This window comes from Xiphophorus hellerii, chromosome 3 (assembly GCF_003331165.1).
Source record: "Xiphophorus hellerii strain 12219 chromosome 3, Xiphophorus_hellerii-4.1, whole genome shotgun sequence".
Lineage (NCBI taxonomy): Eukaryota > Metazoa > Chordata > Actinopteri > Cyprinodontiformes > Poeciliidae > Xiphophorus > Xiphophorus hellerii.
In genome coordinates, this window is record NC_045674.1 from 1,816,038 (window position 1) to 1,829,842 (window position 13,805).

Consider the following 13,805-nt stretch of genomic DNA (forward strand, 5'->3'; position numbering starts at 1 on the left):
GTGTCCTTTGTGATGTGTTGTGCTTTTCTTAGACAGAGGTCGCTGTGCAGGTCCTCCAGTGAGGGGAGAGGGCAGCCAATGATTTTTTGGGCTGTATTCACAACCCTTTGGAGAGCTTTCCTTTGAGCCGTAGTGCTGCTGTTATACCAGACGCAGATACAGTAGGTCAGTATGCTCTCTATGGAGCACTAGTAGAAGGACACCAGCAGCTTCTCCTTGATGCTGTTCCTCCTGAGAACCTTCAGGAAGTTCAGTCTTTGCTGGGCCTTTTTTATCAGCTCCAAGGTGTTCATGTTAGTGACAGAAAAAACAATACTTGTCCTGAACAATAAATGTAGCAGGTCTTCAGTTTTATATCGCTCCGAATATGATCTGTTGTTTTCAGTTTTTAACTAAAACACGGAAGCTGTCTTTACCCATTCCATTTTCAGATGTATGATGGAAGATCTGTTATTGAATTAGCTCCAGTTCACACTCCAGACCAGATGGTGGCGGTATTGTTTTTTTTTTTTTTTTTTTTTTTTTTTTTTTTTTTTAAAGCGCCATAAAAAGAAGAAAAGCCATGGGGGGGGGAAAGAGCGGAGTTGGGGAAGGCCCTGGAGAAGTCTCTGAAAACCCGGAAGGCAACTCGGACGGAGCGTGGTTCGGTCACGAGAAGCTAAGAAGTGAAAGAGCGGTTTAGAGGCATAATCTGGACTGTGAGTGAACTAAGATGGCTAGTAGTAGTGGAGGGTGCTCAGAGGATGAAGGAATGGAAACAAGTTGGTCGGTGGTAGAAAATAAGAAAGGTGGAGGAGGAAAAGATAAGGGAAAGAAAGGGATAAATACAGGAAAAAGATCTCTCGAAGATGAGGAGGAAAACGTCGAGACGCGAAAGAAAGTAATGATGGAGGAGTTCAAGGTAATTTTGAAGTTCAGAGCTGGACAGGATTTGACAGGAGTGAGTCCAATCACTCTATCTATTGGTTTAAAGAAAGTAATTGGAGATGTGGAATTAGCTAAAGTGTTAAGAGATGGAAGCCTGTTGATTATCTGTAAAAATGCTGAACAAAAGAATAAAGCGTTAAAATTACAGTCGATTTGTAAAAGAGAAATAACGGAGAGGAAAATAATGGGAGAAGAGAGAGGAATAAAAGGGGTAATATCAGGGATTCCATTAGGAGAAAACTTGGATGAGTTAAAGAAAATCATTAAAGGAGGAGAAGTGACAAATATCAGACGACTGCAAGCTTTCAGAAATGGAGAAAGAGTAGATAGCACTTCTGTGCTATTAGAGTTTAAAGGAAAAGAAAAACCAGACAAAATAATGATTGGTTATTTGAGTTTCAGTGTTAGGAATTATATTCCTCCACCGATGAGATGCTACAAGTGTCAGAGATATGGACATACAGCAAAAATATGTAATGGGAAGCAAAGATGTGGTAGGTGTGGAGGAGAACATTCTTATGGGGAATGTGGAGAGAAGCCGATAAGATGTTGCAACTGTGGAGGAGATCATACTGCAGCATATGCAGGGTGTATGGTGAGAAAAGAAGCAGCAGAAATTCAAAAACTAAAAACAGAGAAGAGAATGTCATATGCAGAAGCAGTAAAGGAGGTGAAAAGTGCAGGGGTAAGTCAAAGAGCTAAATTAGAAAAGAAGACGATAGGTAAAGATCAAAATAATGTCACGCTAGAAAAACTGATCCCGTTCTTAGCTTACATTATAAATTGTTCAGAACAAGCGAGGACTAAAACTGAAAAAATTAAAATCATAGTGAAAGCAGCAGTAAGATTCTTTAATGTTACAGACTTATCATGGGAAAGAATTCAGGATGAACTCAGACAAGGAGAGGGATCAGGTGAAAATGAAGCAAATCAAATAGTCATATAATTTTAATATTACAATGGAACGCTAGAAGTCTAATTGCTAATGGTCAAGAGTTTAAAGGTTTTATTAATAGATTAAAGGAGAAACCAGATGTAATTTGCATTCAAGAAACTTGGTTAAAACAAACATTACAGTTTAGTATTAGTGGGTATTCAACTATAAGAAGAGACAGAGGAAAGGGAAATGGAGGAGGATGTGCTATATGTATAAAAGAAAAGATAAAATTTATTAAGATACAATTGGACACGGAATTAGAGCTTAATGGAGTTAAAGTGTGGACAAAAAATGGAAGTATAGAGATTATAAACTATTATAATCCTTGTAAAAAAATAGATAAAGCAAAGTTAGAAAGTATAATTAAACACAGGGGAGGGAAGCTAATATGGTGTGGGGATTTTAATGCACACAGCACTTTATGGGGTGAGAAAGATGATTATAATGGGGGTATTTTAGAAGGAATAATTGAGGAAAAAGAATTGGTAGTATTAAATAATGGGGAAGGAACTCGGTTGGATGTGATTAGTGGTAAGGAATCTGCTATTGATCTCACTCTAGTATCACAAGGTATGGCAGATAGTTGTAAATGGAAAATAAATAAAAATAGTACAATAGGCAGTGATCATTATCCAATATTTATTGAAGTTGAGCTAGATATGGAAAAAGAACAGGTAAATACTCAAGGAAGATGGAGGTTTAAAGACGCTGATTGGAGGAAATATGAAGATATGAGTGAGAATAGATTGATAAATATAGATATAAATAAATCAATAAACGAATTAAATTTAGAAGTTAGTAAGAGTATTATTGAAGTAGCAAAAGAAGCAATCCCAAAAGGTAAAGGGATTAAAAAGAAAAGAATAGTCCCCTGGTGGAATATAGAATGTACAATGGTAATTAAAGCAAGGAATAAGGCTTTTAAAACACTTAAAAAAGATGTTAGTTTCCAAAACCTAATTAGTTATAAGAGGAAACAAGCAGAAGTCAGGAGGAAGATTAGAAATGCGAAAAAGTTTTATTGGAGTAAGTATTGTGAATCATTAGGAAAAACTACAGCATTAGATAGAGTATGGAATACAATTAAGAAAATGTCAGGAAAGTCAAAGGAATATAATTTCTCAATACTGAAAAATAATGGAAATATGATTATAGAAGATAAAGATAAGGTAGAATTATTAGTTAAAGTTCTAGCTAAAGTGCATAGTAATGAAAATCTTAGTAAAGAAGAGAAAGAAGGAAGAGAATTAACGATGAGAAAATATAATGAAAGAATAAATGAGGAAATGGTTGATAATGATATTATAAATATGAAGTTTTCAATGACAGAGTTAAAAAAAGCATTAAAGAATACAAAAAATTCAACACCAGGGGAGGACCAAATAAATTATGTTATGCTTAAAAACTTAAATGAAAGGAGTAAATTAGTTTTACTAAAACTATATAATAAAATATGGGAAGAAGGAACTTTGCCAGATAAGTGGAAAGAATCAATTATTATTCCTATATGTAAACCAGGTAAGGATCCTCAGTTAGCTGAAAGTTACAGGCCAATAGCGTTAACATCTTGTGTCGGCAAAGTAATGGAGAAAATGGTGAATAATAGATTAATTTACTTCTTAGAATCGAGAGAAAAAATAAAATATCAATATGGCTTCAGGAAAGGAAGAAGTACGATAGATCCTATGATACAGCTTGAACATGAAATCAGAAAAGCACAGGTGAATAAAGAGGTTTTAATGGCAGTGTTCTTGGATATTGAGAAGGCATATCACATGTTATGGAAGGAAGGTTTACTGATTAAAATTAGACAAATAGGGCTAAGCGGAAAAATTTATAATTGGATCAAAGACTTTTTAACTGATAGAAATATAAGAGTGAAAATAGGAAATGAAATAAGTTCAAAATGTTTAACTGAAAATGGCACTCCTCAAGGTAGTATTATAAGTCCAATGTTATTTATAATAATGATTAATGATATTTTTAGTAAAATCGAAGGTAATTTTGGAATGACTTTATTTGCGGATGATGGTCTTATTTGGAAACGGGGAAGAAATATAAAATTTATAAATGATAAAATGCAAGAAGCGTTAGGTAAGGTAGAAGATTGGGCGCTAGAATGGGGATTTCGAATTTCAAGTTCAAAATCTAAATTTGTTAACTTTACTAATAGGAAGGTAGGAACCAAGATAAAATTAAAAATGTATGGTAAAGAAGTAGAAAGGGTAGATAAATTCAAATATTTAGGTTTATGGTTTGATAAAAAGCTTACATGGAAAATACATATTAGTAAAATAATAGAGAGAAGTAAAAAAATATTAAATATCATGAGATGTTTAAGAGGTAAAGAATGGGGAGCAGGTAGGAAAATTTTGAAGATATTATATATTGGACTTATTAGATCGGTAATAGATTATGGATGTGTGGTATATAATTCTGCCTCCAGTACCTTATTAAAAGAAATAGATAAAATACAGTATCAAGCGTTAAGAATTTGCTGTGGGGCAATGAAGACAACACCAGTGTCAGCACTACAGGTAGAAATGGGGGAAATGCCATTGGAGTTAAGAAGGAAACAATTAGGAGTAGGGTTCTGGGCAAACGTAAAAGGGCATAAAAAAAGTTATCCTATAAATAATATATTACAACCATGTCAAGAAAATGTTAAGAATGTAAATGTAAATAGTTTTGGATGGATAATAACTAAAGAAATAAAGGAAATAGGATTAGATCAATGTTTAATTAGCCCGGTGGTGGATTTTTCATGTAATCCGCCATGGATACAAAAAGAGATGAAAGTTGATTTAACATTGTTGGAAGAAGGAAGACAGACAGTAGAAGGAGAGGTGGAAAGATACATAAGAAGGGAATATGGAGAATACTTACAAATATATACAGATGCATCAAAAATGGTAAATGATAGAGTAGGGATAGCATTTATAATTCCAGATTTAAACATCATGGAAAATAAAAGATTAACGGATAGTTTGAATGTATACACAGGAGAGTTACTGGCTATTTCAATGGCGTTAAAATGGAGTGAAGAATTAAATGACAAGAAAGTGTTAATTTGTTCTGATTCAAGTAGTGCATTAATAAGTATTATGGAACAAGAGTCGGAAGCAAGACAAGACATATTGATAGATATAAATAAATCAATACATAAAATGGGGATACATAGATCTACTGTCAAATTTATTTGGATTCCGGCGCATATTGGAATAATTGGAAACGAATTAGCAGATACATTTGCAAAGAGTGCGAGTAAGAGAAGTGAAATTGAATTGAAAGTTAAGTATAGTAAAAGTGAGATAAAGAGTATAAGTAAAATATATTACAAGAAGAAGTGGCAGGAACAATGGGAGGGTGAAAAGAAGGCAAGGTTTTATTATAGTATTCAAAAAAAAGTGGGGGAGTGTAGAAAGGAAAATAGGAATAAACAAGAGGAAGATATTATATCTAGGTTAAGATTTGGACATGTAGGGCTAAATAGTACTTTGAAAATAATAAATAAACATAGTACGGGGTTATGTAATTTTTGTGGAAAGTTGGAAACAGTTGTACATATTTTTATGGAATGTAATAAATATAATCTAGAAAGAGAGGAATTAGTAGAAGAGTTAAATAGGAATAAAGTTAAATTAAATATTAGAGATCTGCTACAAAAATCTTCTGGAGATGTGGTTTTTAATTCCGTATTTAGGTTTCTTAGAAAAACAGGTCTAATAGGGAGATTATAGGGTTTAGGCATCTGGTTCATACTCCAGTCCAGAAGGTGGCGGTAATGCACCTGACAGTTGTTTGCCAACCGCCATAAAACAAAAAAGAAGAAGAAGAAGAAAAGCCATGAAGCCAGAGAAGATAACAGACGCTGTTCAAATTCGCCATTTTTACTCGCATGATATTGAATTAAAATTAGAGAGGGCCTTGATAATAGTTAGTAGTTTTGGTAAATTCAAGCTGGTGACGTCCTAGTCCGAGTTAGACGACAACACAACAGGACAAGAACCGATGGAAATGAAATGCGGGTCACGAAAAGAGCCGAAGGGACGAAGGCTGCTAACGTGTTGCTAGCTGGTGGCAAGTTTGCTTATTAATTATCTTTGTTTAATTATAAACAGTGCAGTAAAGATATTGTCAAGTTCTGTTAGGTTTAATTTACTGTGCGATCCCCACTTGAAAAGGATAGGTCTCTACTGTGAAACAAAACTGGATTTCACTCAAGGAGTCTTCATCTTGGTTAGTCCATCTTTATTTTCACAATTTTTATAGTTCAACCACATAGGTGAAAAACCGGCTGTCCTTCACAGTTTTTTAGAAACTTTTGCACAGTTTCAATTTACGTGCTACCAGGATTGTTTGCTTTCATGCTGTGGCACTTCAAAACCAGGAGTGACAGGTCAGTCACCCCTAGTGATGTGTCGGTCGCGAACGATCCGGCTCTAAGAGCCGGCTCTTTGAAGTGAACGATTGGAACCGGCTCCACAATGGGAGCCGTTTTAGGATCCTATTTGGGAGCCGGGTTTTTTTTCTACAGTATATCGCTGTCTCTCCGCCTCCCTGTCGTTGTGCTTGTGCTCTGCAAGTGCCAGAGCCGATCGTTTTTCCCCACATCGTTTTTTTTTTTTGTCCTGCGGTGCCTCGCTGTCTCTCCCCCCCTTCTCCCTCTCCTTGCGCGTTTTGCTCTTCTGCCAGTGCTAGTAGAGCGGAGAGTTTTTTCCCTCGGTCGGTTCACTGCCCTCATGTCAAGCGTGTGCTCCACACATCTGACCAATCACACATAGTTTCAATTAATAATGTGGCGGAAAAACGCTGAAAAAAAAGTTTATCTCCACTTTTTTTGTAGAAACGGCAGGCAATTGGCCGAGCTGTATAGCGTTCGTCATGTACAGACACTCACTCAGCGGTCAAGAAGCACAGAAAGAAGGGGAGTCAGTGTGAGAACTGAATAGGTGAAAATAAATGAGTGACAGAAAACGGAGCAAGATTTGGACTCATTTTAATGCTACATCAAGCTCCAGGGCAGAGTGCAGACTGTGCAAAGTCAGCATTTCCTATGGTGCAGGCTCGACAAACAACCTGCACAGCCGCATGCGGACATCACACGCATCGGTATTGCTATAGCATTGTTATTTGGCATTTTTACTCATCATAAGTGCTTAACAATGTCAATAATGAAACAAAATATTATAAAATTAGGTTTAAGCTATTAATTAATTAATAATGTCAAAAATATATATGGAGAGCCGTTTGGGAGCCGAAAGAGCCGGCTCTCCACAGTAAGAAGAGCCATTAGAGCCGCATCTCGAAAAGGAGCCGAAAATCCCATCACTAGTCACCCCTCAAGTACCTACTGTACATTCTGATTGGTAGGAGATTCTTCTTCTTCTTCTTCTTGTTTTATGGCGGTTGGCAAACAACGTACAGGTGCATTACCGCCACCTTCCAGGTTGGAGTATGGCTGGTAGGAGATTGAATCCACCTGGTTCTCATCACTCCAGGAGAGAAGAAAGATGCAGCAGAGGGGAGTGGCTTGCTGGCAGTTTGTCAGAACAGATATAAACAAACTTATGTTGGTTTCAGAAATAATTATTTTATAAATTTCAGTGAGACTTATGATTATTACTGTAACAGGTGGCACCATTAGGTGTCGCACTCTCTCCAGCCTGTGCCTCCATAAAAGGGAAGCTGGAAGACCAGCTGTGTGTTGGGTCCACGCTGTTTGCTGGCTGTGGTAGGTTGGGGGAAATCGTTTTAAAGTGATTCTTTTAAGTAAGTTGTACTGATGTGGTGTTTTTATACAGGACTGCATTGTTGATGGTGTTGGCTGGTAGCGTTACCTGGGCGTGGTTGTTCGACGCCGCAGGTAGGTTTTATACATTGGTCTTTTTAATCCGAATGAATTGTGTGTTTATATATTGCTTTATTTGCTAGGGTTGCACCAGATTGGATACACCAAGGTTTGATCTGAGAGTGTTGATTTATGCAATGCAGGTAGGCAGTGTTTTAATGTGTTTTAGGTTGATTTGATTAAAATGATTTAATACGCATTTAGTAATTTTTGTGTTTTTGTTTCACAGTTTTTGCACTGCCTCCTGCTGTCCTTTGTTGTTGCGCAACACCCCCCCCCCCCTCCTCCCTTCTGTCTCTACTGTCTCACTCTCTGCTTCCTCTTCTGAGAGGGGAGATGTGCTACCAGCTCTCCTTCTAACGGGTTAATTGAGTTTCCTAAATCTGCCGGGATTTACCCTGTCCAGAACTGAAGTAAACTCTGTTTAAGCTGGTTTCGAGAAACGATTCGCCTGGTTTTCTGACGGCCTACATCCAGGTGTCCCACCCTTCTTCCCCCTGTGAATTAGCCAGACTGAGCAGCCTACAGCCAACTAGTTTCACAGAGCACACCTGTTAACGGTCGCTCGTTCTCTATTTTACAACTTGCATTTGTTATTGAACCAGGTAGGTTTTAGTGACTCGGGCGAGTCCCAAGGATGACGTTTTAAATTTGGGCTACCAGCTACCTAAAAACATTTTAAACTTTTTCCTCTCCAGAATCAAACATCACACCTATTTTACAACCATCAAAGAACTTTAAGGTGACTCATTAACTGAATGTCCACAACATCTTTTAGATTTTCTTTATGCTAAATATTTTATTAGTAAGGCATTTTTGCAAGGGTCAGTACAGCTTAATTCAGTAGCAGAAATAATCAAATAAGTAAAATCAATCATCTAGTCTATCTTTCCCTACTGCTGATACTAAGAACTAAAAAAAGGGAACCTTTGAGAGAGACGGACGGAGTTTGACGTTTCGAACCCCAGACCTGGCTTGATGATGAAGAAGGTGCTGCAGCAGGAGGAAGATGTTGATCAATGAAGGCCAGGATCTCCGCAGGTCTGATGAGCTTCTTCTCCGCATGGATGGTGAGGTCACACAGGACTTGGTGCTGGCAGGAAAAAAGGCACCAGTTCTTCTTCTTTGTCTTTGCCTTTGTCTTTGTCTTCATCTTTGTCTTTGGGGTCTGAACCCAGCCGATGAGAGAAGTGCGATTTGAAGCCACAGGTTGTGGGCCTGACGGGTTGGTCTCCATGAGAAGGTCAGTCTTCGGCTCTGTGGCCCCGGCTCTTCTTCAGCTGCAGAGTTCTTTGTCCATCTCTTGGCTCGAAGCTGCCCGGAGGATCCAACAAACGGTTCCTCTTTTGCACTCACCTTTTATAGGGTTTCTTTGGCTAGCACTGTTGCTGGGCTTGTTTCATTGGCTGTCTGCTTAGACAGATGATCTCATATCCATCACTGTCTTACAGACATTATGTCCTGATGTCTGTGCTAATGTCTCAGAGTTGCTCAACCTCCTGTCCATTGCCTGCACAACCTTTTACCTAAATAAGGCGTTGATCATCTCTGCTCTCCTGTTAGTTCCTTGCCTTTCACCTTTCACCTACTCTCTACCTCCAACATATCAGTGATGTTTAATTGCAGTTACACCTTTTACACCATTTCAAGTTCAATGTCAAAATCACATTTATATCACATTTATTTTCTTTAGCTTCTCTGATTTATCATTCATTTATGATTTTATAACCATAACTTATTAATTATACTTATTATAATCTTAATGTGAGTTATTACAGATGTTTTTCTGAAAAGAAACCAAGAATAATCCATGATTCTAATTATTTGATGCCAAAGTTACAGTTACTTGTTTTTCTTGTGTTTCCACAAATGTACGTGTAAATATTATTACAAGTAAACCAATATTAATATAAGTATTTTACTTTGAATCTTATCAAATTACCAAAATGTTTAGATTTAATTCTTTAAAACTTTCATGTTTTAAAATAAGTAATAGTCTCAGCTATATTTATAAATCTGCAGGCTGGAAACTTACTTCCTCTTTTTCCAGGAAACCTGCTTTTCCTGTTTAATGACTCTCTCTGTCTGACTATGATTTCTTATGATTAGATAGAAAAAAGTAGAATTAAAGCAAAGTTTGCTTTAGACAAAAACAACACACACAACCAGATTTATTTTATTGACACCTAAGTATACTGTTGGGCCTAGATGTCACTTGAGTGATTCATTTTAAAGATAACTTTATTTATTATTACTGTTAAACTAAAATCTCCAGCATGGGGAAGTGGGATGAGCTCGGATTTTCTTGACACCTTTTAGCGTTTGTTTTTTTTTTCTTTTTTGTTAGTCCGCCCAGTTAGGATCATTTTTCTGCTTGTAGTACTTGTGAGGGCGGGCTGACAACTTTTTCATTCATTTTGTTTGTTTTGTATTTTGTTTATTTTGTGGCACTTCCCTGAATACTTGCATCCTGTTTGGTGTGATCCCCATGTTGGGTTGACAACGAACGGATAAAGCTAGCGGGGAATCCTTCATGTATTCAACAATAAATATCAATAATTAACTTAAATCCTGTTGTTGATTATTACGCTTTGGCTGGAAGCAGCTATAACATTACTATAACAATCATTCAGCTTCATGTTATAACTGTCTGGAGGTTCTGTTTGTTGCGACTTGATATAGTTTTCTTCATTAACTTAACCTGGTTTTAATTAAGCTCCGAATGACAGAGACTTTGATATTGTGAGGCTGTTATAACTCGTTCATCAGTGTTTTTATATTCAACATATTTTTGCAGTGTAAGCAGATTAAGATGAAAGAGGAAGCCAGGAATTAGAAAATCTAAAGACCTTCCTGTCTCAGAAGAGGCTCTGGCTCCACCAGATCACCAACCAGCTCTGAGGATGAAGCTCCACATCGTCTTCATGGTGGAAGGATTTTTATTTTTACTGAGCAGCTGGCTACATTTTTAACAGCAAAAACTGGTGTGTTTCCAACACTAAGGGCTTAATAAACATGATTTGATTTTAAGATAACTGGACAGAATTTATTTCCCTTGTTAATCTACCATTTCTCTTTCATACATTTTATTCATTGTGAGCTTTCAGGGCCTGTGATGGACTGGTGACCTGTCCAGGGTGAACCCCGCCTCTCATCTGATGACAGCTGGAGACGGGCACCACCAGCTGCCTGACACTTTTTAGATTATCATGCAGAGAAAATGGAGTACTTATAATTATCTTGCCACCCAGAAAAGGATTTACAATAAACTTATAATCCAGAAAAACTACTTCCAGAACATTCAGTTTATATACAGTACTTCAAGAATTAGAACAAACTTAGAATCCAGAGAAATTGATCTAAACAAAACTACTCATTACCTTAGATCAACATGGAGGACCAACACTTAGTTTTATGCCTCATAAATTATGGAGTACTTATACTTACATTGCAACAGAGAACAAGAGCAGCTGGTTTATATACTTTATAAACTGTGGAGTACTTATTACTGTACTTTAGACCAATATTTAGCTTAAACCTTTCTTTAGCAGTTTAGGTTCTGCAGGGTATTAAAGAAAATGTGTTGTTTGTTAAATATTATTGTTTGGGGGGGGGGGGGGTGCAGGAAGGCATCCAGACACATAAAAATGATAAAGTAAATTTAAAAAGCTCTGAAAAAGGCACTTGGTGCATCAAGGATGAAAAGTGCCGCCGATGCACCAAGAGCTCTGTTGTCAGGTTGTTCTTCCTGAGAATCCTCAGGAAGTTCAGTCTCTGCTGTGCCTTCTTCAGGACTGAAGTGGAGTTAGTGTTCCAGGTCAGGTCTTCAGTGATGTAGGAGCCCAGGAACAAGAAGCTAAATGATGAGATATTAATTTTAACAGTTTGTTCATGTAACAACTGTTGTAGTTTCCCCTATGAACAGAGCCCAAATTCTCTGACCTGCACTCTATCAAAACCTTCACAATGAGAAAATAGTGTTTTAATTGACAACAGTATATGTTGTAAATAGAGTGCGTAACTGAGCACAAGAGCAAGGCTAAGATAACTACAACTAAGATCTAAATGCAGTGCAACTTTGACCTTATACTAAAATAAGGAAGGAAAAATGGTAAAGTTGAATATGTACCAGTTTAATAAACCGGACTGGTCAGTAATAAACCAAGGGCGATGCACGGTAACAAAGCACAGTTACCTTTCAGCACAGTAGAACAATAGACCAGGATGTATCCCAAACATTAATCAGGTATTAATCACAGTTAGTGCTACAACTCAATATTACAACCCCAATAGATCAGTAGTAAGATTTTTAGCACACTTAGTGCAACTGTTCTGTCTCAGAACTGTTCAAAACAACCCTTTAAACAAGTTGTATAAATTAAAAAAAACAAAGCTGAATGTATCAAACTGGCGGTATCATCCACACTATTCAGTTTCTTCAATTAGTAAAACAGTCCGTTAGCTTTTCAACGTCGCAGGCCTGAGGGGCTCGGTTAGCTTCCGTCCTCGGCCCAGAACAACCAGGAGGACTGGGTTACTCACCCCACCATGGATTACCAGTTTTAAACGAACGGCAATAAAATGCTCCAGCTCCGGTCCAACAGTCCGGTCCGGCTCACGAGAGTGGTCCGGTTCTGCGGCTCCAAACCCCAAGCAAAACGTTGAGCAGGATCCGGTTCTGCGGCTCCAAACCCCAAGCAAAACGTTGAGCAGGGTTCGGTTCTGTGGCTCCAAAAACCAGGCAAAACGTCCAGGAAAAGTTTGTAGCTCCAACTGGTTAGCAAAAAAAAAAAAAAAAAAAATGTCCACAGTGTCCACCAGGTCCAAACTGGCCCATGAACGGCCGCCGACCGACTGCCAGTACGTAGCAGCGGGCTAGTACACCTCCAGTACCTCCAGTACCTCCGGTACCGGTCCATCACAACCAATCAAATTGCTTAAACTTGATTTTGCCCTTGACTGACCAGTAAGGTAGAGACAAGTAAAATTGATGCATTTACTGGCGGTAGTAAATAACAGCTATTAACAAAACGCTACATTTACTGTGTTTCAAGCCAACAGAAACTACCTGTGTGTACTATATTGTTATGGACTTTTACAGTGTGTAAAACCTCCAATATGTGAGTGTAAAACATTAACCAAGTTAAGTAAAAGGTGATTAATACTGTTCCAGGTGAAAAGGTCTACAATGCACTGTACTGTATTTAAGAAAATGTGTAAGGGGTGTAGGAGAAAAGATATATATATAATCTGAGGGGTTACATTCAGATGAGCAAACAAGAAATAGAGGAAGTTTAAGAATCTTAAAAATTACTTCAACAGTCCAACAGCTGAAATTGTGTTTTTATTTGTGAGATTTACCAAAAACTGAAGAGACAGTTGAGTATTCCTCATTGAAACTTTAGAACAGTGTTAATCATGGGGTAAGCCAATCAATCATCGCATTCTCACAGATGAATCTGTTTAGCACCCGTTTATCTGCTGCTATCCAGCTCTCTCCGACTTTTTGTCCTGGCAAATGCAGTACTGCTCCAGAAGTATAGGTATGGTTCTTTGTCCAGAAGCTTTAAGACAGAAACATGAACCATCAGAACATTTATTAAATAAAAATTGTACAGCAGCTTATTGACATCAAACTGATAACTGTCAGCATCTAAATGTGTTGTCTATATATGAATGAAGACACACTTGAAAAGAAGTCAGGCTCGAAGTAAATGAAAAGTGTTTTGCAAACTTGGAAGATTGGATTTTAAAGATCTAAATGTTTTACAAAAGATCTAATTTTTTAGATGTTTTTTGGCTCTAGTGATCTTTATTTGACTTTCAGTGGATAAGAAACTGGGTTGTGAGAAAGATGGAAGACATGCAGCAAAAGTCAACAGGTTGGGACTCAAACCTGTCATAGCTGCGTAGACTGAGGCGTCTATACATGGTCAAGCGCTTCACTCCAGCGCCACCGCCGCACCCTAAATGTCCTTGTTTCTACAGTTGAATCTAAAATTATTCAACTGCAACAGCAACTTAGGATTTATATAAAACTGAAAATTTCTCAGATATTTTCAAGAATAAATGGCACTACACAAAGTAAAA

The 13,805-nt window shown here is 37.5% G+C and overlaps 1 protein-coding gene and 1 long non-coding RNA gene across 3 annotated transcripts in view; one reads left to right on the top strand and one right to left on the bottom strand.

Moving 5' to 3' along the window:
• Window positions 1–7,274: 7,274 nt before the first annotated feature.
• Window positions 7,275–12,090, top strand: LOC116717308 (uncharacterized). 2 transcript variants are annotated; one of them, XR_004338723.1, is made up of 4 exons: window positions 7,275–7,598; window positions 7,669–7,730; window positions 10,513–10,699; window positions 10,823–12,090. It is a non-coding gene; the product is annotated as an uncharacterized LOC116717308 (long non-coding RNA). The 2 variants fall into 2 exon arrangements; XR_004338722.1 differs by having other exon boundaries at window positions 7,280–7,730.
• A 953-nt stretch (window positions 12,091–13,043) lies between these two features.
• Window positions 13,044–13,805, bottom strand: part of LOC116717303 (golgin subfamily A member 6-like protein 7) — a 31,110-nt gene continuing 30,348 nt past the window's right edge. The window contains exon 7 of the mRNA XM_032558572.1: window positions 13,044–13,279. Coding sequence (XP_032414463.1) covers window positions 13,132–13,279 — 148 coding nt within the window. The 3' untranslated portion in view covers window positions 13,044–13,131. The remainder of the gene's footprint in view (window positions 13,280–13,805) is intronic.